The following is a 23,490-nucleotide window of genomic DNA, read 5'->3' on the forward strand; positions in this document are numbered from 1 at the left end:
AACAAGTTTCCGTAGCAATAACCAAGGAATACGTCCTTCAGACACAACAAAGATGAAAACAATTGGAAAAACGATTTGAAAATGTTCCTCTTTGGTTTTTCCCCTCACTCACAGGTGCCACCCGGTTGGACCATTCCGTCTCGTTTTAGACGGTTGGTGTGAAAAGCTGGCTGCGCCGATTAATGGTTTGGTGAAGAGCCTCAGAAGGTGGGCTGTATAGCTGTTGTGCACAAAGGCCACGGAACCACAATAACCATGGTTATCTTCGTACAATGTGGTCATTTACTGGTTCGCCACCCATTACGTATTCGCAGCTAAAGAGAGCTCTTTTCACTGTTTTACACGGTGGTCAGTGATATTCACGGTATTTACTTCTTACCGTGACAATAAACCAGTTCATACTATGATTTTTTTTTATATTCAAGTTATAGAACTAAAAAGGTCAAATTTGATTCCTCACAGACAGCAGATCCGGGTCCTGGACACTGGGAGCTTGAACACCAAAAAAGCCAAAACATTTTGATTACTAATGAATAAATCGATGTAATAAGTGGAGTAAATTGATAATATATTTTCTAAACTTGCTGCAATTTTACCTTGTGTGCTTAACGAGTACCTGGCACGGCTAGCGGCTGAACAGATTAGTGTTACGTTACAGGGCTACCGACAGCACGGCCAGCTGGCACGAACCCGCCCGCGGTTCCCCATGATGGCCATTGCGTAGATATTATTGCAAGAAGTTTTTTTTTTTTTTGGATGATACGAGGCAGCTCGGTCTCCTTTGCCATCGTCAAACATTCAGCTCCTGAACACTGGGGATGTGAAAGACATCTGTCGGAATAAAAATATGCTGTGATGACACAAACCCTTTGTACATTTAAAATGAATTCTCTCTAGGAAAAGGAAAAAAAAAAAAAAAAGTGTGTGCATATGTCCTATAACTAACTTGTATTAATATTTTAAAGGAAACTTCAGAAAAAAATGCCTTTAGCAACAAATCACACATTATATCCTGGTGTCATTTCACCTGCACCACATCATTTCTGAGAATGGTAGAAAATCATTTTTCTACATTAAAAAAATAGGACTGAACTAAACCGCAGGCCTTCATTTTCCTTTTGGACCAAAGAGTCTTGGTTAAAATAGGTAATCCTCAATATTTTTCAAAGACTTAAAAATGTGGCATTTTCACCACAGTTAAGAAGGGAAGCCCCAACGAAAACAAAAATGCAGCTGACCAGTCTTGAAATTTCACCGACACCATTTTTGTCATACGATCATCATAAGCATAAACAGGTCATCCTGGAACAGCATAATGTCATTTTAACATTATTCTTCTGAAATGCAGAATTAGTCACCTTTTGACAAAAGCAGAAATTAATTTTTTGGTCTATGACTGTAACCATGATAAAATCTCTTCTAAAGTAAAACACAGGTTTCCTGCAGGTTATTTCAGTCTTCTTATTACTAAGAGCCCCTCCTCATTGTTCCAGCACCAGAAACTTTATTTCCATGTTGCTGGATTATGACCGATAAGTTTTAAAATACTTTTTCCCTTTAGGATCACTCCCTCACATTTTTTGTTAGATGATTAAACAATGAAAATAAAACAAAGGCCAACTTGTGTGTGGCCTGTAGCGAGGCATGAAAAGCTCTCCCTCTCCGCTCATTGTTAAGTTTATCCCATTTCCCTTTCAAATATTTGCTTCAACCTTACACATTCTCCCCAGTTAATGTTTGTTTTAAAAATTAAGTGTGCTATGAGGCCAGTAGTCTGATTTAAAAGAAGGGGAGGGAGGAGAAGGAGAAAAAAAAAAAATAGTAAAAGGCAAAGAGCAACTTGATTGGCATTTATAATGGCAACTCTTACAGGCCTCTATCTACTACATTATTCTTTTTCTCCTTTCTTCCAGTGAAATCCTCCTTGCAAAATCCAACCCTCATCCCACTCCCATATCAATTTCTATACATGCCCATCCCCAGCTACTTCCAAAAATTGCACTGGCATGGAACCTCTTTAGTCCCTTCTTGCCCTCCTTTACAGGTTTCCATGAACCTTAGGGTGGCACATAAGGAGGTGGAGATCTGTAAGGTGTCATGTTCCTTGGGCGTGAACCTTTCCCTTCCATTGGGGTAGCAAAGGGTGGAGGTGGTTGGTATGGGGGTGCATTAGGGTCCTCGTCACGCAGAGCTGTATATTCTCCTAGAAGGTCCTGATTTAGAGGAGTTGTCTCTTGACTGACCATGTTGGGGTAGTCTGGTGGAGGCAAGGGGGGCTTTTCTTCCTGCAGGATAAGGGGCATGCTGGAAGAGGGAGGAGGTTTGGAGTCATCCAGCTCATCAGCAAAAATAATTGGTACACCCTTTTTGATGAAGGTGGCCTGGTCCTCAATAGTGAGTTTACCCTTGCGCTTCTTGCGGTAACAGATCATGGCAATGATTCCAGCAATAAGCAGAATGGCAGCCACCACCACTGCTGGGATGACCGTGTGCAAGTACACATCATCAGCACTCTGGTGTCCAATGCCGACCGATGGTGTGACAGCTGGGGGGGGAGGTATTGAGATCTCTCCTGGGGGCACGAAGCTGTATCTCCGGCAGCTACCCACACCTTGTACTGTGATGTTAATCGGTGTGAATTCTGGCTCCATTGCACCGTTGAAAATTACGGAGGGCCGACCTTGGCTGTCCGAGATCCTACGACTCAGGTCTTCAATCTGCTCTTTGGGACAAGGGTTCTGTTGTAAGCTACTGTTAGTCCATTCCACTACTATGGATCCCTTTGTGATGTTTTTCAACAAGACTGTGCTACTGTTGCGGTCGCCTAGGGAGTATGCCAGCTTCTTAACCAGCAGTATCTTCTTGTGAATATCATTAGTAACAGCCACGGGCTCACCTTGGAAACGGGCAACAAAAAGGACAGGAGACTTGTCACTGGATGCCCACTGGTTTACATGGACTTCAAAGGCATCAGTGGTACTCAGGCCGCCTTTGTCTGTTGCCTGCATGAAAAATACATGTTTTCCCACATGCTGCTTGTCTGGTAGACCATACAGGAGTTGGCTGGTGGTATTGAATTGTATCCATGAACCCTCTCCAACTACTTCATTGTGATTCATCCGTAGAGTTAATCTAAGCTTGTCTGTGGTGCCGTCCTCCTTGTCGAAGAATGTGTCAGAGGGAATTTTCACCTCAAAGTAGATCCCTACCCAAGCAATTACTTCATCTATTGGGTTATGCAACCGTGGATTCTCATTCTCAGGCTCTGGCACAACTAACAGAGGCGTAGTTCGTTTAGGGGCTTTAGCAGTAGTGCTTTTTGGGTCCCTGGGCACTGGGGTGGTCTTCGGTTTCTTGGGCTTCCTTGTCGTCGCGGGTTTGGGTCTCTTCGTGGTGGCAGTTCCTGGTGTCACTGAAGCCGTAGCCTCAACGTACACAGGTCTTGTTAAAGTGGGCTGGATAGGGATGGTGCTAGTGGTGTCCATGATCCTTGTTGGCTGCTGAGGCCCCAAGGTGGGTGTATGCGCAATAGGGTCCCTGAACTTGTTGGTTGGCCTCACAGGTAAAGGCACAGGGCCTCGAACAGGAGGGGCTGACTGGTCAGTACTGGAGGCAATAAAAGGGGATGTTGGTGTTGGTACAACGCGCACAGGTGGTTCTGGGTATGTTGTTGGGGGAATCAAAGAGGGAACAGGTGTTGGAGTATTGTACAGCTGCCGCCTAACCCGTTTAGGCACATGGGGTTTCTTGTTGGCAATGTGCCACCCAACAACAGGGAACCCCAGTTGAGCAGACATTGTTCCCTCCTTAGCAGGGATCTGGACACTGCTAATGTTAGGAACACTTGTCTGGTCAAGAGCACAACCCAACTTCCAAGACAGTAAGGCCCCATTTTCAACCACCTTTTTAGCATTGCCAGGCCCAGCCATGAAGGCAGACATGTCGAAAAGGCGATTATTAACAACAGGCAAAACCTTCATGTGCTGCAGACCTACACCAGAAAACTTCTTCATATTCTTCAGCAGGGTAACTCGTTGTAGGGAGTCCATCTTGGTGAGATCTGCATCCAGGATGACAGTAAGAACTGTGACAGGCTCATCACTGCCACAAATAAAAGGCTGGACATAGTTGTCAGCAGATGGCAGAGCTAACTGAACAGGTTCACTGTCAGCATATTCTTCAGGACGCACGTCAATGGAGAAAACGTCGGCACTGCGTACAACGTGACTTTCATTGCCAATCGTCTGGGAGACAGATACAGAAACATAGTAGACTCCCTTGTCCTGTGCCAGTGGGATGCCTTGAAGGGTAGAACTGTCCACATCCCAGTGTAACCAAGCTGGTAAAGAATCTTTGCCAGCCTCTGTTATCTATGAAAAAAAAAAAAAAAAAAAAAAAGAAAAGTTTAAGATACACTGGGAACAAAATCATGCTCCGAATGCTGAGGAGTGAAACAAATTAACATATGTCATATAAACTTTATAGAGGACACAAAAACATTAAGATATTCATATTTTCTCCTCGGTTCTTTAGCGTACATGTATGCTGCCAGCACAAAAACAGAACTCTACTGCCGTTAAGGCATGTGTACGTACAGTCAATTTATAGTATCAATAAAAATTGATCCTTAGCATATTCTTGTCAAATGAGAACAAGATGAATCAGATAAACTTATAGCTTCACAAATTAAGGAAGCGAACCACAGAACGCAGCTCGTAAGTGTATAACAGATACGCTTAAAGGAGGCAGCAAAAAAAAAATGCATTTTTTCATGAAATACATAGTTGCCGATAATACATTGTCATGCTAAAAAGAGTGCATTATCAGCCTTGCCATAAGAACTTGACAATGTACCACTGATTTAAAACTATGGCAACCTGTAATACATCAGTTATTACTAGATAGGTATGTTTTTTAGTACTCCCAGACATTGACTAACTCTCACCCAAAAATGTCATTATATAGATAAAGAGATGTGTGTATAGATAAAGACCTAATTATAACAACCACACATGAGTGTATGTAAGTACCAAGCTTTCAACTGTATTTTTGTTATATCCATATGAGCATCGACAAAGATGGGTATAAAAATGCCAAAAAAAAAAAAATGTGTCTTTCTGCACAAGGATGCTATCTCTTCTTTGGGCATATCCCAATATAGAACAAAAATAAACCGTAAAATGTAATGCACTGCTGAAAATTCATCTTGCTGCCTGTGCATATAGGACTTTGGTTCTTATTATGCACACAGTGAGCATTCTACAGTACCACGTTCTACCACGTTTCCTTATTTAGCTTCTGAGAGCAACCGCTAGCGACAGTATAGTGCTTTCATTTATGCTACATTCTTAAATATGAACGTTAATTTGGTCTTCTCACCAATTACAAAAAAAGATACAGGTAATATTCATTCTTATGCAAGTCCACAAAAACCAGGAGAAATTTGGGAGCGATTTGTAGAAAGCGAAGGCAGCACGCACGGAAGCGCAGAGTCAAACTCAAAGGTGCCTGATGACTGCATATTCTTTGCAAGGCTGCAGTAAACATTGGCATAAGAATGCATTATCATCCGCCATGTGCCCCAACTCACAAATCGCCAGACATGAAAGCAATCCCCATATCATGCCGGCGGCATGGATTCGGTCTCAGTTGATTTCAGTGAACTTGCAATTCCTTGAACCTCATGGCTTGCATCAGGACAAAGGGGTCTTATTACTACTACACTTCACACTTAGAGTGGATGGTACTGAGCAAGTTTGATAGACATGGCAATTATTTCCTTGGACTTACTTTTCCAGACGTGACTTTAAACCAATTATAGATCCTATAGAGAAAGTGTGCAAACATATCGAATGCTTTCAAAGAAACTTTTTTTTCCAGACAATTAAAAGGTAGAAATAAAAAAAAAAAAAAAAAAGGCAATTTTTTTTCAATAAATTATATTGCTGTGATGAGTTAAATGCTACTTCAACTCAATTTCAACAAAAACCAGCTGACAATACAGCCAGAAGCAAGCATTTCTACAACCGCCAAATTTGTGCAAACTGAGTATGAGCTATCACCAATTTACTACAGCTAGACTATACACTTTTTCATTTTATTTCAAAATAAAAGTTTACAAATATGAATATTTAGTACACTTTCAGCTATGAAAAACTAAGAGTATTTTGAATTAAGAAAACGTATTTTTTTTCCAAAGTAGTAATATTTTATCCATTTCGGCAGTTAGAATTTCATGTTAAGTGTAAATTCATGATTTCAGCAACACACACAAAAAAAAAAAAAAAAAAACCACACACACACAACAGAATGGGAGTCAGAATAACTGAAAATTATTCCATGCAAATTTACAAAGATTTGCAGGAAATGAATGACATTTACACGGCGAACATCTGCTATTTAGCAGATGCTTTTCTCCAACGTGACTTTCCAATGAACTCTATGTAGTGTTACCAACCCACAAACCTTATTCACCGTGGTGACTTACACTGCTAGATACACTACTTATAATGGGTCAGTCATCCATACATCACTGGAACACTCTCTCTGTCTTTCACACACCGTGGGGGAACCTGAATGAATGAATGAATGAAGACAAGCTGCATTTGTTGAAGATTGGTCCTCATGGAGGCGAGAACACGCAGCTGGAGAACTATCCAAAGTGAAAGAAATGCACCTTGATGTAACAACCATAAGGAAGACCTTCAGAAGCAGACGCAAACCTCTGTCGTTTCACTACCGCCGCATGACAGGTGGCAGACGACAAGGCTTCGAACAAAAGGTTCGGCGTACAAAAAATAAATCGGCTCTAAGGACTGTGACGATGACAGCGGGATTCTTTCAGAATTTTTGCAGCACGTCCAAACCCAAGTGAATGTCACAACACTAAAGCACAGTCTGTAATGTAAACAAAGGCCTGGGACATGGTGGTGACCTTGGTTCGTGCAATACTCTAGAATGCCACCGAGGAGGCAGGCGGGACACACACCAAGCCAAATGGAAGTACTAACCAGCCTTATAGATTCTAGTCTTTATGCACTCCCATTAAAAAGCTATAAAATGATTACAAAGCACTAGACCTTCATTGCTCTTGATGGAAAATGTGAGGTCAGCATACTTTATTTTGAGGTGACATCCGTTCCTCGTTTAAAGCACCTTCACCTACGTACGTATTAGCACGGGTCCCGCTGATAATTTTCCAATAGTATTGGCAAAAGTGGGCTGGTGTACAGCTTAGATTAATTATTTTTAATGTATGTAATAGTCTCACATCTAGAGCAGGACCAAGAACCTGAGATACGATAGTCGTCTTACTTTTTCCAAAAAAAGCACAGCCGTTTCTTCCTGGCTGTACTTAGACATCACTTGACAGGCCTGACTTGGACCACCATCCATCAAAATTATGCATGAATATTCCCATCATAAGAAAACAGAATTGACTTTTCACAGATACAACCATTTTCTAAGTGAGAGTCATTTCTTTGCAAATATACCTGCTCAGATACTTTATTGATTTCTTCCAAGCTTATGATTTCTAAGCACGGGGAAAATAATTCATGTTCCCTGAAGGTCCTCTACACAGTTCCATGAAAAGTCCCTCCAAGGAACACATTTCTAGGTAAACAAGCATGATGCAAAGAACCCCCGGGTCTCCTTCAATTCACCCTCCCACTCACCTTCACCACAGCGTTGGCATCGGCTGACTCCGCCGGAACCTTCATCTGAAAAACCTGGCCGACGACAGCTGAAGAATCTGGGAGGGCAGCAGCAGTAGACAGAACCCCCACAGCAGGCACGGCATCCATCATGCCTGAGAGGATGGAGGAATGCATGGAGGCCTCCAACTGCCCAACCCCCACACCAAGCACCCCACCTTGCCTCTCAGCCCAGCTGAGATGGGCAGCAACCGCCACCATAAACCCCATTACAAACAAGGTAGTCCTAGGGATGTTGAGCCAAGGGGCCACCACATCCCTACACTCCAGTAGTTTATTGCACATGACTGGGTGTTCTCTCACTCGGTCAAAGGGCAGATAATGCTGGTGGCTGGACTGATCCGGTTTCCCACAATGCCGAGCCCTCCTATGACTCTGTTTTGTTCTCTTTGCCTCCTGGCTTTGTGCTTCTGGATGAAACACTCTTCAGTTCATCTGGAATCCCATTGCTTGAAAATGACACAGCCTGTCGTGGAAGAAAAAAAAAAAAGAAAGATAAAACTGGTTCTTAAAAAAAAAAATTATTTATATGCAAATAAGTGCAAAGTGTAGCATAGGGAGAGAATCTGTGGGGCACATCTTTAGAAGGAAACCCCTTTCCAACGTATTCTGCATAAGCAGTGGAGTGGATTATTTGTACAAACACAATGTCTATTAACAACGCATCAGTGTCAAAGCAGTCGTGTCAAGGCATTCTCCTTCATCGGCTGGGAATCAGCAGCACACTTCAGCCCACGCATCAGAAACGCCCACTTCCGAAAGAGCTGCCGCTCTTCGGCTATCTAACATCGTATTTTATTCCGGCGACTATCAGGTGAACGGCCGGCGCCGACACCGGTCAGGATGAACAGGGGGGGCAGCAGGAGCTGGGATGGAGGCAAAGCACATACTGTTTGGCAAACATTAATCATTGTTGTTGTTTAATTAGCTATGGATTTTTTTCTCAAACACAAGGCCTCTTCTGTTGCTGCAGATAGTGTAAAGGTGGTGTGACACTGCAGTAAATTGTTTCAATGGGGTGGAGGCAAGTGAAGTTCCAAGCCCATTCAATGCCAAAGCAGCATGCATTACTTTCTTTTAATGTCAGCTGTTCTCCATCCTACTCCTGGGGATGCAGTATGCGCAACGGACTCTCCATCTAAGCTCTTAATTATTCGTGCATTTTTTCTTTTTTAAAACACATCTAAATGTCACATCTATCACACAAACTGCAGGTCTTTAAAAACAAAGTGCTATACGACTGTCCGAAGATTAAGAAAAAAAAAAATCTTAAATTTGTTCATTTGCAAACAAAGTGTCAGCTCCTCTGCCCCTGAACACCATGTCTTTATATCAAATTAAAACACTGATATCAGGAGTGTGATTTATACAATGTTTCACAGCCGTGGGGGCACGGTGGCGCAGCGGGTTCAGCCGGTGGACGCTGTGTGGCGAGTCTGAGGTTCGAGTTCTGCTTGGGGTGCCTTGCGACGGACTGGCGTCCCGTCCTGGGTATGTCCCCTCCCCCTCCGGCCTTGCACTCCGCGTTGCCGGGTTAGGCTCCGGTTTGCCACGACCCCAATCGGGACAAGAGGTTGTTGACAATGGACGGATGGATTCACGGCAGCGGTACAGTAGTGGGTGCACCTCCTCGTAACTGAAGGACAGTGGTTAAAATGCCTGCTCCTGTGATACCACCCTTAAGTAAGGTACTTACCTCGAATCGTGGCACTAAAAATTACCCAGATGTGGGTTAAAAAAAAAAAAAAAAAAGTAAGAAGGTTAACCCAAAAACCTAAGATGCTTTGGACAAAGGTATCAAGAAAATGAACACAAACGCAAAAGTGAATTCTGTTATATGATTAAATTATATTAATAATGAATTCACATGTACTATATATGCTGTTGAGTAATTTCTCTCTTGGGCTGTGGTGTCACGCTATCGATTGGTACGGTACGCCTTCTCGCCTGAGGCCAGTCACGATTCCACAGCAGTCAAACTGCACCCAACAAATCGTAAGCAGTCCAAGCAGGGGAGAAGGGAAGAGGGAGGAAGAGGGGGAAAAAAAAAAAAAGTCAACTGCAGGTAAAGACACACACACACACACACACACACACACACACACACACACACACTTTTCCCGAGCGGGGTCGCGGCAAACCAGAGCCTAACCCGGCAACACAGGGCACAAGGCCGGAGGGGGAGGGGACACACCCAGGACGGGACACCAGTCCATCACAAGGCACCCCAAGGGGGACTCGAACCCCAGACCCACTGGAGAGCAGGACTCGGTCAAGCCCACTGCGTCGCCGCGTAAAGAAGAAAACGAAACAAAAAAAACCCCGTGCAAAGCGCTTAATTTTAAACGCTTGCTTCATTTCACTCTTCTCATCCCATTTTCCTTGGTGTTTGAAGCCAAACCCCAGAACGCGCACAGATGGCACGTTCACGCCGTCCGTCCTCTCGGAGCGAGCATTCGGTTCACCTGCTGAACCGCGCTCGCTTTCACGTACGCGTAACGCGGGTTGGGTCACGTTCGCTTCTTCGGAGGATCCGAGGGGTCCGGCGCGTGAACGGCACGTCTTGGGGCCAGGCCACAGGTGAAACAAAGCTTCATTCAGAGGCAGCGCTGGATCTTAGATGAGGAATTTAGAAATTTGGCACTCGGCTGTGCTGGGGGGAGGGGGGGGAGGGTTAGTTTATAAATGAATAGGAGCCCTTATATGATCTCCCCACCCCAGCACCAGAGCTCGCCGAAGGGACTGCCCTCAGAGGGCTTGTGCTCCCTCGCCCCCATGAGCCTCAGCACTGACCCTGATGGTATAGAGCTCCAGGACTGAAGGGAGTTCAAACCTGAGTCGAGAACTACATAAAGGCCCACTTTCATCGCAGCACTAAAAAGAAGCCAAGGAGATTTTCAGAGGCAGGGCTCTGTCATCTCGTTCCTTCCTCTTGATCAACCGGGCACAAGGGGCCCCTGGTAAAAAAAAAAGAAAAAAAAATCTCCTGGAAACCAGTGCCCGCAGTTGGACAACTAAGAAGCTTTTGGAAACGAGCATTACAAAAAAAGCTCCGGGATGACTTTGGAGATATTTAACCCTGTAGAAAATCGGCTGCTTCGCTATGGTCGGAGGCCTCCGACCGTTACCGCAGTAAGGCGGCGTGGAAGCGAGAGGCCGGAGCAGCACTGACCACAGGGGGATTCAGGCTGAACAGGACAAACTGTGGGCGACGGGAAACAGAACGGGCGTCTAAAGCAGTTGTACAATAAACAAGCCCCTGAGCCAGGAGAAGTCGGAGCTAGAAACGTCTCTCGGCTTCCTGGCAGACAGGACCGCGTCCCACAGAGCCGTGGCATAGGAGCGGCCCGCTCCAGCACGCTGAGCTCAGTCCCATCAAAGCATTCGCACACGAGGATCTTGCAAACCTCACACGCTCGTGGACGGGCTCCTCAGTCAAGGCAACGTCCCCTTTAACCACAGAACATCTACTTTCAGGAGTTTTTAAAAGATACGGCAGGATACACCCTTCAACGATACAGTGGGTCATCCTTTCTTCCTTCATCTGGACTGGCCATCTTATGGGGGGGGGATTTTATTCAATATATACACCACACAAGCCTTTCAGAGTAACTCAGTATCTAATCAGGTCAAATTTAGTAAACACTCAAAAATTATGACATTACTTGATGCTTTTTTATTATTATTATTCTCCTCATTATTACCATTATTATTTTTATATCGTTTTAATAGGTCGTTTACATTTATCCGACTCTTCACCAAAGCGACTTACAGTGTCAATCTACCCACAATTATTTACCCATTTATAGAGCTGGGTAATTTTACTAGAACGACTTAGGGTAAGTACCTTGCTCAAGGGTACTGCAGCTGGAGATAGGATTTGAACCTGCAACCTTGGGGTCTAAAGACAGCAGCTCTAACTACGACTCTATCCCAGTTCAATCGGAAGAATGATAATACACAATTTTTTGGACTGTATTCATACGTGATCTTTTTCTGTTTTAAAGGTGCATCCACTTAAGTACTGTTAACTTACCAATTACCTCTATCCAAGTTAAATTGAGAAAGCACCTATTCATTCATCAAAATCACCATTTCCTCCACTATTGTTAGCAATAATGAGTTAGGATGAATCCCCCATAATAAAGCTACCGGACTCTGTCCGGTGCGTTTACAGATAAAACAGCCAAGGCAGTCTGAAGGAGAAAAGAAAGGAAAAAAAAAAGTTCCCAATACATTTTCTCTATTCAAACATCACCACCACGTTAGGAGAAGCACTGAAGGAGGTCAAGAAACTCATACCGAAGACTGATGTATAGAAGAAATGAGGGGCGCAAACTAACACTCGATTACCCAAAATGAGACCAAAATGTGGACAACCGACGGCTGTGGTAATTGACAGACAACTTGGTTTAACAAGCAGCGTAAGCATACGTGACAATCCCTGAAGGCTGAAATCCCTCCTGGGACAATGACCTACAAAAATGAGTTCACATGCTGGATCCCCATTTCAGACCAACGCTCAAGCGGCCAACCGTTCCCTTTGCACGTCGAGTTGACCGTAGGTCCGTCATCTCACTACGGCAAGCCAAGTCGTTTGGATTGCTGCGAGCACTGCGTGACCGCCGCACCATATTTTACACGAGATCAGGTTATGTGACCACATGCACAAGCAAACCAGTCCCCATGCGACTGATCTCGCCACTCATGTACTCTTGAACAACAAAGCACGGGGGGGGGTATGCTATACTCGTGAGCCATTCCTCATGTCCCCAGTCACTATGGAAGCACGCAGACACATCTTACCCATAAATCTACGAGCTCTACGTATACAATTTCAAAATGCCCGCAACGTCCCGGGGCCTGTAATCTGAACATCGTAAAGGTGTCGGCCTGCCTTTAAACATGAGAATCTCACGCTCCGGGGTCATGAGATCATCTCTGGCTACGTGCCTTATTCTTCTGAAGTAAAGCCCCCCCCCCCCCCCCCCCCCCGTTCCACTCACTGAAAGAAATATACCCCAAAAAAAGAAAACTGTGCAGAATTCAAGGCGCACACACCCGTAGAAAAGCTCTTCAAACCTGGTCCTGGAGGGATGCTTCATGAACAAGTCTCCAGCTCTCATTCGGCAGCTACCTAACTCAGCTAAATTAGTGCAATCGGACAATTACCTCCGTTGAGTGGCCAGGGACCATCAAAACCAACATGCATCATAAACGTTTAAGGATAAGGACTGAAGTCATCATACTGCAACGGAGATGTAACACGACAGGCTGGTCAACGAGCGAAGGGCGCCCGTCTTTAAGCCGATGAGGGGAAAACCAGCTCCGTGGCACCCAACTCCAGATCTGCCCTGCTGACAGGGCTGGATCCCAGAGGACTTCTGGGATTCACAGCAGATCTGCGGAATAAACCGTGAAACCAGCCAAAGCACTCCAGCTCCAATCCCGGTGGCCCTGGCCAGCCCCGACTCTTCTCCGCCTATCGCTAACCAACCATAAATGGCAAATAGACGCACGGTGTTTGCGTTTATTTATTTATACTGGCGCACGCACCACACAGAGAGCCAGCCATTCCTTTCAGACAGAAACCCAAACAAGAATACACTCATGGCTGAATGTATAAGTCAGCACACGAAACCTTTCCCTTTAACACTGTATCAGCACCACCTAATTTGGACCGGGATGAATTCTGAACTATAGATAGAGCCCTGACTCGAGGCGCTATTTGCTGCTGCAGACAGACCCACAGCATCCTTAGGCCCAAGGAGACAGTGATGACCGCTTTGACCGAGTCTGTTCTGGAGGCCCTGTGAAGCTGGGCAGCTGATGGAGCAGCAGAGGGCAGAAACAGTAGCATTCAGGTCCCACGTGAAACACAGCATAGAGAGGAGGAGAACCTGGGGGGGGCCGTGTGTCTAGTCACAGCACTCCATGGAGACAAACTGCATTTTCAGGGGAATGACCATTTATTCACACGTTTTGGAAAGAAGCGTTGGGACCGTTGGACTTTCACCACACAGAAAACCCCTGAAAACTGTTTATTTTTTTGCAAGCCTCCATTTAGTTATATTCCTCTTCTGCACTAAATTAAAGCCAATAGACAAAATTGTTTTTATTCCCCCCAAAACATTGCAGGTCCCTTCATTACTTCATTACATTGCGAGATCAATGGTGAAACTGTAGGTTTTGTGGAAAAACAGGGGGGGGTGACTAAAAAGGCATGTTGCCTCTTATGGAAGGGAAGTGTCACACTGGGGGGCTTTAAACACCAAAAAGATGCACATGGTGACATTTGTGACGCTGCTCATTCTGTGTGTATGAGGCTCCAATAACTGACAAACAGCAATGGATGACCACCAGGACTCCTCCATGTGGAAGAAGATGGAATGCTTCAGCCCAGCTAGTGGAAGGACCTACCATAGTAAGTGCCCTTAGTGTAGCCATCCTTAGGTAACACGGACTATCCAGGCCACGCCAGTCATCCCCTTCATCTTGTTATCACTCCTTAAAACGAGAACAGCATCTCTCCCTGCCTCCAAATTCACTTACCACGAGTCAAGCCAATATGAAACAATGGCTCATTCGTCACTGCTTCCACTATGCTTTTCTTTCCTCTAGGTCTAAGCAAAATAACTTCAAATTACTTCAACAGACTTTAGGGTAAGTATTTATCAAAAATAGAAAGTAAATGTAATTTTAAAAAAAAAAAAAAAAAACTAATCATTGCAGCTACTTTCACAAAGTTTTTCCTTAAATTCAGAAGGTTTGGCCAGACTGAGGTTTCCATGTTTCTTGTGGCTGTAAGGAGTTGAAATTCAGGAATTTGGGCACCTACAGACAAAAAAAAAAAAAAAAAAAAAAAAAAAAAAAAAAAAAAAAAAAATGCACAACACCAGTAATTATACAAATATTGGACTTTCTCACTGAAAGTAATTTTTTTTTATATGATGATTCAAAGGGAAATTTACACAGCAGGGAAAAGGCTACGAAGAACTCACATTTGTTGGTTTGTGAATTGCTGTTGACTCGTAGCTTACAATTTTATTAATCTATATATTTGCCATTTTAACTTAAACAACCCAATTTAACTGGAACAAACATAGTTGGATGTATTTAATTCCATCAACCTGCAGAACATGCTGCGTTGAAATCGCACCGCATGAAATTCATTTGTAGACTTCCTTTGTGAAGTCCGTTCGTAACAAAGGCGAGAAAAGAAACTTGCGTTGAGCTCCTTCATTATATTAATAGAAAACTGAGTTTTCTTCCTTTTATTCAGTTATGGAGGAAAAATGTGACATTTTATTTTCCAGTGGACAATTCAAGAAAATGTTACAATTCCGTCATTCCACTGGCTCGGGCGGTTATCGAGTGAGGCTCTCAGTCTGCCTGCCAACACACTGATAGCAGAGCGTGTCTATGGCCGTGACCGTGATTGTGTACTTGCCCTGTGCTGATATCTTTTGTTCATGCTATGGATCTGCTGAAAAAGTTGGCCAACCCAGCTGGGCCCGCTCCTTCAGTCTGTCGAACATTGTGAAAACACTTTATTAACTGCTGCGTTACCTGCTGCCACACACACACAACGTTAAGGGGAAGCGAGATTTTCTTAACTGCTGCAAAAGAGCATGTTCAAAAAAGCCTGCCACAAAGACGTCCGATAAGATTCATGTCTCAGACACATCTGTTTTGTCTGAGCTCTCGGTTGGCTGCAACTCAAGAGCTTTAAGACGTAAGCGTTGGCCACTGATAAACTGACAAAAATCAGCAACTGGGAGGGAAAAAGCAAACGCTGAATAATCTTTGTATTCCATCTTGGAAAACACATTCAGAATGGGGAATCCTCCCACATGCACACACACACAAAGCATGCCACATGACAGCTATTCTGAGGAGCACAAAACTAGCTCCCTCTGCTTCAGCGAAAATGTCCACAATACTGAAAACTCCCAAACCTACACAATCGTAAAAAAAATATACCCTTTCCAGGTAAAAGCAGAGCGAGGACCGCGGCTCGTCCCGTTCCATGGCGCGTGGAAAAGCAAGCGACTGATGTACAGGCCGGAGGCTGGACTGCACAACAGTTTCCCATGATGCCTGCCTGGACACAGAAAGTTAAGCTGAAAAAAAATGGTGTACATCGAACACTTGCGTCAAATCCACCAACCTGTTCCGCATAGCTACTACTTTGCCTGTACGAACCAGTTTGTGAGATGGTGTGTGACTGTGAAGGTCAGAGAGTCAAAACTTGTGTGTGCTGGGAATCTTTTCCACCAGACATTTTTTTTTTTTAAAGGATGAAAGTTTACGCTATGACAAATAGGCTTAGAAAAAAATTATTTAACCACAACAAGGTTATAATCCCATCAGGCACAACCCGTGCACCCGGCTATTCTCCCCGACCCACTAGGGCCTTTAATGTTCACACAGATTACTGATGCTCAAGTGACAGCCGTTAACACTTTCGTGAACAAACTCTTGCAGGAGTCGCGTTTTCCCACTCCTCCCAAAGACGATGCTCATCACGGCACTTCACCTGCAATGTCACACTCTGCTGAATACGAAGAGAAGCGCATTTCCAACCTCCCGACTACAGCAGGAAGGGTTGCTGCATGTTTGCTATGCTTGGCATGCCTTAACAATTACAACAATTAATGAAACAATTAACCAACAATTTTCTGCCTGACTGCAATACCTACCCATCTTAGCTGAGATTTTTGCTTCCACCTGATAAGAGTGCAGCTCATTATGGAGTCGGTTTACCATTCTAAATTAGGTTATTTTTATTCATAGAGCAAGACTTTGAGCCCAAAGGCCCCGACAACGAAGAGCTTCTCAGCCATGCATGAATATCCTCATCCAACGGTTGCCCCCTTCATTAGGTTCAAGTCGCTTCTCAGTCACTTGTGAAGCGTGCTGGTTAATACCTCTGAACAACGGTCCTTAAATAACCACCATTACCGTGAGAAATGAATTGGACAGATGCCAGAGACTTTGCTCAAAAAGTCTTGATTCCGCTGGTATACAAAAATAAAGCAAAAATCAACAAAGTGCAAGGCTGATGGGAGAGAAAAATCCTAAGTAAATGTATACTTACAACAGACTCTGCAAGCTTTACACGAGCAGGGAACAGCCATGCAGTGGAAATGTCAAACTTCAGGTAACAAGCTCACAATTCTGTTTTTATGACTAATATAAACCCCAACCATGTCAAACCAGAAAAATGTCAACCTAGAAGCCACAGGTATTCATTGTTTTAGCAGTCGTCACGTCACTCCAGGATACTTATGAGTGTGTATATGTACATCTGTCGTGCATTGTATGCTGCTGCAACCAAAGTGAATCTCCCTCTGCATTTAAGTCTCATTTCATTCATTTGTTCATTCATTCATTCAGCAAAACTGAAGAGTAAACACACAGTCAACATTTCTGCACGTATTTTCACAACATCACTTCAATAAACAGGAAAAGCCTTTACATTTTCAGTCATTTGCTAACATTAAAACATTAAGAAAGTATAAACCAAGTCACACATTTTAATAATTCTGCAGATGGAAGATTTTCTTACACTGTAAGATGAAAACAGCCTCTGCTAACTAAATGCTCATAAATATAATAGCAGGTATATTGACTTTGTAATTACCATATCAATTCAAGCAATAAGTTTTTACATTTCATTGTCTACATTGGAGGGGGGGTGCGATGGCGCAGTGGGCTTGACTGGGTCCTGCTCTCTAGTGGGTCTGGGGTTCGAGTCTCACTTGGGGTGCCTTGGGGCGGACTGGCGTCCCATCCTAGGTGTTCCTCCTCCTCCCTCCAGCCTTTCACCCTGTGTTGCCGGGTTAGGCTCCAGCTCCCCACAACCCCATATGGGACAAGCGGTTTCAGATGATGTGTGTGTCTGTCTACATTGGGGGGCACGGTGGCACGGCGGGCTCAGCCAGTGCCCGCTGTATGGCAGCCCCGGGGTTCAAGCCCTGCTTGGAGTGCCTTGCAACGAACTGGCATGCCATCCTGGGTGTCTTTCCTCCCCCTTTGGCCCTTTGCACCCTGTGTTGCTGGGTAAGGCTCCATCTCGCCACGACCCTGCTCAGGACAAGCAGTTGTAGACATTGGTTGGTTGTCTACATTAGAGCTTAGCAAATAATGCCATGTCTCACTAATTAACACCAAACCATTTTAAAAACAACAATGCTGCAGAAGGGTTATATTTTAACGCTCCTCTACAACAGGTGAGAGGTGAAAAGTTCCATTCTGGGGACACCGAGGTGTAACTGACAACCACAAACACACCACAACTGAACCAAGATTATCAGGGTGTCTAGACAGAACCTGAACCTGTTAGCCACAGCAAAATTAAATGCTGAAATACCAAGGTAGCCTTTGACATACAGCAAGTGTCCTTCCCATGTCTGAAAATAATAAACATATAAAACACTGCTCTTTCACAGGTAGGTCAGGAGTTGATGCTTTAATTTCTTCAGCTCTCATAAATTGTGGGGTCAACTAAACAAATGACATTTGTCCTTAAATCAATAAATAAGAGAACCACTTTTTAACAGGGCCCTGTCATAAACTAATGAATATATGGTTATTAACGGCAGTAACAGGAATGTAACACAAATTTGCTGTTAGGAGTTAAAAACAAGGGCAGTGGCTGTATGATCAAATCAGCTCCGGTTACATGCACAGACAATGCAGATGGCTCCACATCTCAACGTTGTGTCTGCTGAACGCACAGCACATTTTGCTCAGATGCTCTAAGCCGGTGCTAATGATACATGACCTTTACACCACACTACCAAGGATTGTCTAGCAACAACAGGGTTCCACTCATTGAACCAGGGATTTCTTTTTTCTTTTTTTGCTTTGTTCATTCTTTTATAAACTCGTAGAACCCCAGCGGTTATCGATTCAAAAAGTCATGTCAGTTTTGAGGGTTTCTACAAAACTCTTAACATTTCATTATTCCTCCATTTTATTCTGTGCTGATTTTTTACTCCCCCCCCCAGCAATCTGCATTGCCATGACAGAGTGCTTCAATAAACATCATCACCCTGTCAGTAATCCACCGAGTGCCTAATGAGGTTGATTAATTGTAATTATCAGACACACACACACACCCCCCAAACTGAAGACCAAGCAAAATAACTGTGCAAGTAAGCTGCGGGGTCTGTGCAGGACTGCCTGCCTGTTGGCACTCCCCACTGTGCACAAACTAAAAGAAAAGCATTAGGGGAAAAACCAAACCCATGACCACATTTATGTTCTGTGCAAGCTCACAGGGTGTGTCATGGAAAAAAAAAAAGCTCAACACCGAAGCAAACGTTTGCCAGGAACATTAATCTAAATAGTGGAAAGTGTTTAAAATCAAATCACACGACTGAGCCTCCTTATTAATGAACTGACGACGACTCTTCGCTTAAGGACGCACATCGAGCAACTAACACACAGGTTTTCCAAAAACAGTCGAGGGACTGAAGTCGCAACATACAATAAAGCAAAACTGGGGTGTGCTTAACACACCTGTAACCACAGGACAGCTATAGCAGTGTGAAACAAAAGTCAGTCTCACATCAAATTATTGGTGTGAACGCTAAAATACTGGGCTGTATCACAGAAGATCACCTGGGCATCGCCTGCATTAAAATTAGGGCTGAGGAGACACCAAGACACCCAGAAGCCATTTCTATCCCTCAGTAAAGTGCCAACTTGACTCCCTTCAAGGTGCCTTTTAGCCAGAACAAACACTGCACAGTCAGGGGGTTATTTACTCTAGTCCCTGGTATCAGTGCTGATGAAAAGGTTCATGTGAAGTGAGTAGGCCCACCAGTCAAAACTCATGCCCTTCCCACCTTTTCCCCCCCTTCCCCACTCCACTATAAAAAGTAATAAACTGGAAAATAAGTCAAACAAAACCGAAAACCGCAGGTACTCAGTTTTTCGCTCACTAGAAACGTAAAAGGCTGCAAGATTCCCAAAACCTTAGAACACCAGTCGTTATTTCCTCCATATCAGTTGTGCGACAGAGTGAAAAAGTGTCCCTCCCACAATACTTCACTGGTGGTTTATAAAGTATAGGTGTTAGAGTGGGGCGGATTAAACTGCTAAAAACAGACACATCAACAATGCAGACCCCTATATTCAACATTCTCACATACAAAAATTATATGAGTGAGCTTGGAAGAAGATTGGAGGGTTCTGCAAGTAAGCACAAGCACCAAAAAACACAGTGAAACAGAGACAAGTCTAACAAGAACACTAAGAACAGAATCCATCCATGTGTAAAAATGACAATGTCTGATAAAGTGGTTGTCACTGCTGTCACTTTTCCCTCCGTTATTTTTGGAAGTTGAGCTGCGTCATGAGCGAAGCCTTGAGCCCAAAAAACACGAGAGATGTTCAGAAGCCAGGAGCTGCCTTCGCTCACCGCGAAAGCGGATGTGTATGGGATGACCAGCAGTGATCCTCCTTCCTGTACAAGCGTACTGACACAGAGGGACACAAAGAATCCTCTAGAAAAACTTCTGTCACCTGTGCCCCACATCTCGGCGAACCCCACGAGTGCTGCCGAGTTCTATGCCGAGTGCACAATAACAAAATCCGGATCAAATTTAAGGCCCTGGTTATTGCCTACAAATGCATCAATAGAACTGCTCCCTGCTATTTACAAGACTTGCTCAACTGCTACACCCCAACCAGACCGTTTCGCTCTTCTACTTCTGCCTGCTTGGTGGTCGCGTGCACAAAAAGTAAAGCGCGGAGGTTCTCGGTTCTGACTCCATTGTGGTGGAATGACCTCCACCTCTCACTCAGAACTGCTGAATCTCTGCCCACGTCTAAAAAGGGTCTTAAAACCCCCATCTCTTCTGGACGCACTTTGCCCACGATCTCCCGAGTTCATGTAAGATGTAAACGTTCATGCAGTATATCTTTATGATCATGCCCAGATAAGCCTTTACACAGTCACTACTTCTGTGTTGTATGTAAACTTTTGTGTATCTCAAAAAAAAAAAAAAATAAATAAAAAAAAATAAAGAATTGCAGGAAGGTGATCAGGAATCATTTTTTCTGAGTTTCATGCAGCTACTCGTGTGATGAACGTCGGTGCATATGGTGGAAAGAAACTGAAGAATCACGTCTGCAACTATGTCTCTTTCTCATAAGGTAATGTATAAATTTCATTCTCTGAGATGTACGTCGCTTTGGAGAAAAAGCATCTGCTAAATGAATAAACGTAAATGTAAAGCGGGCTTTAGGAGGAAAGCTCTATAGGAGTCGAGAACCTACTGGAAGAACGACCTCCTGTTGGAAGACCACCTCCACTCATCAAATTCAAAGACACAGGCTGTGGAAGACCAGAGACAATATGAAGACTGAATTTTCAAATATTCAGTAATAAAAGTGACATACGCAAGCAATACCAGTAAAAGCACCTAAAAGTTACCACAATACCTGCAGCATATACCTTAAAAAAAAAAAAAGTTACCACACTCCTACCAAGCCTACCTCTCCCTTCTGCATGTCAATAACTTTACAATAAAACTAATAACTTCAAATAAAAACTAATTTTTGGGAGCAATGTAACAAACGGGATTCAGTAATTTATGTAAAACGGGGTAAAACGAGCATCTGTCTGCAATAATTAATGGCCATCAGTCGGGTCGTCGACGTGAGAGGTGGTCGCTGACGACAGAGTCAGTCAAGTCTCACGGCCGCCACAAGGGTAACAATGGAGTGAAAACTCACTTAATGGAGTAAAGTGTCTCGTAGGAGGTGTAATAATGGTGGAGAGGTTCGTTCGAGCCGTGTGGATACGGTGGAAAAGCGGAGCGGTGGCCGGACAGCGGGGAAAAAAAAAAAAGAAGGGACGTTCGTTCCCGAGTGAAGTGAATGGCGGCGGCACGAACTGAGCCGCGAGCGCTCACTGCGTTCCGCACCGAGGCCCCAGAAAGAAAGGCCTCAAACTCGCTGAAGCAGCGGAAATAAAAACCCCAAACGAGCGTAACGCCGCGGCTACAGACCCGCGCTAACCCCGTTAGCACACACCGAGAGCGTTAATAACACCGCTACCACAAACGACCACGGGAAGCCCCCTCCATCACAGACACATGATTCAGTCCGATCCGCGGCGATTCAATTCCTCCGATGCACCTGTTCCCGGCAGAGCGAAACGCGCATGTTTGCAGGCACGCGAGCGCTGCTCGCAGGTTTACTTCAGCCACTGCCGCTCGCGCGTGTCAGTAAATTAATTAATTAATATCGTCGCCGGACAGACTCGAAATCCTGTCAGTTTACGTGTGGCGACAGCGACCACCGAGCAACGAAAGCACGTTCCCCCCTCTCTCTCTCTCACACACACACACACACACACACACACACACACACACATAGAGACAAGCAGAAAGGAGCTGAAGGAAAGCAGGACGGGGGCAAAAGCATGATGAGCGGCCCCGCCATGAGAGACGGCTCGGCTGCAAAGCGGCCACAGAGTGAGTCCGTCCGCGGGACATTCACGCGCTCTACCTTCACTTCCTGTCCGCCGTCAGGGCCGCGAACGGCGCCGCCGAGCCGCGACACAAACTTTCATGTGTTCCCGCGATGAGCGTCATCGGGCCGCGGCGGGTCCCGGTCGGAGCTGGGCATCAGCCAGAAGCGCGGAACGAAGCCCGCTGAAGCGGGCACGGATCCCACCGCGGTGCCGCCGGCTGGAGGCCTCCGGAACACGCTGCCGTCGTCGTCGGACAGGGCTCCGCGCTTGCTTCGCGTGCTTACAATGCGGAAACGGTGGCAGTCGCGCAGGGAAAGACAAAACGCGCTCGCGTTAGTCATAAAACAGCTAGCTGTTTCACGAGGGAGGGGGACGGTTAGTCCATGGCAGGAGTCACATCCTTCACGTCCTGCCTCCACTTTCTCTCCCACCAAGGACGGGCTCAGGATCGGGCTGCCGATCCGCCGAGGCGAGGGTGCCGGTGTTGTCACTCCGGAGACTCCGCCCTTTTTTTGCGCCGCCGCCGACGAAGGGGAGGTTTCTCTCTTTTATTTCAATGACATCGCGCGGGTTTCGTCTTTTCGTCCCAACCGCCCCCCCACCCCTTCGCCACCTTTCTTCCGCTTCTCGGCCTCAGATTGATAGAAGGTGAGCACGGAAAGCTAAATGAAAGCGGCGGAACGGCACACGCAGGGTGACACAAAGAGGAGACGAAGCGGGCAGCGCCGGTCGCCCCTCTTTCGGCTGCACCTCTCTCCTCCACCCACTGCTTTCCGATCGCCTCCCACTCACAGGAGCGTTTCTCTACAACAAAAGCGCACTTTGCCCCCCATCCTTCCCTCCCCGCCGCGGAGGAGACTCAATTCAGCGCCCGTTCGCGTTGCCATGACAATCGAACAAAAGCGTCGTCGTCGTCGTCCCCCCCCCTTTCCTCCATGGTGCTGGAATGTCTTTTGAAAATTACACGTACTGCCTTTTGCGGTGACAGTAAGGTGCTCTCTTTCAGAGCGCGGGACACAGCGTCGTGATTTAAAAAAGTCAAAAACACTTTGACTAATAATGTTATACAACAAGCTGATCGCACGTTAAGAAGAAGGCCGCGCGCGCCAAGTTAAACTGAAACGTTTTAATTGTTTTTTTTTTTTTTCCATTCCCTCTTAACATGTACTAAATTTATGCTCTAGCCTGCGGATCAAAACCGCATGCAGACTTGAGGAGGGTTCAATAAAGTCACATTATTTCCAATAAATAAACACCGCGGCGTTTACTTCCACAGGCCAT

At 45.0% G+C, this 23,490-nt stretch overlaps 1 protein-coding gene across 1 annotated transcript; it reads right to left on the reverse strand.

The window, feature by feature from the left end:
• Positions 1–1,813: 1,813 nt before the first annotated feature.
• LOC108941942 (dystroglycan-like) lies at positions 1,814–22,912 on the reverse strand. Its single transcript, XM_018764880.2, has 3 exons — positions 22,245–22,912; positions 7,677–8,181; positions 1,814–4,370 (listed from the first exon to the last, which is right to left on the reverse strand). The coding sequence occupies exons 2-3, from the start codon at positions 7,998–8,000 to the stop codon at positions 2,058–2,060; spliced, it is 2,637 nt and encodes an 878-aa protein (XP_018620396.1). The 5' UTR covers positions 8,001–8,181; positions 22,245–22,912; the 3' UTR covers positions 1,814–2,057.
• Between the last annotated feature and the right edge of the window lie 578 nt (positions 22,913–23,490).

This window comes from Scleropages formosus, chromosome 1 (genome assembly GCF_900964775.1).
Source record: "Scleropages formosus chromosome 1, fSclFor1.1, whole genome shotgun sequence".
NCBI classification, from domain to species: Eukaryota; Metazoa; Chordata; class Actinopteri; order Osteoglossiformes; family Osteoglossidae; genus Scleropages; species Scleropages formosus.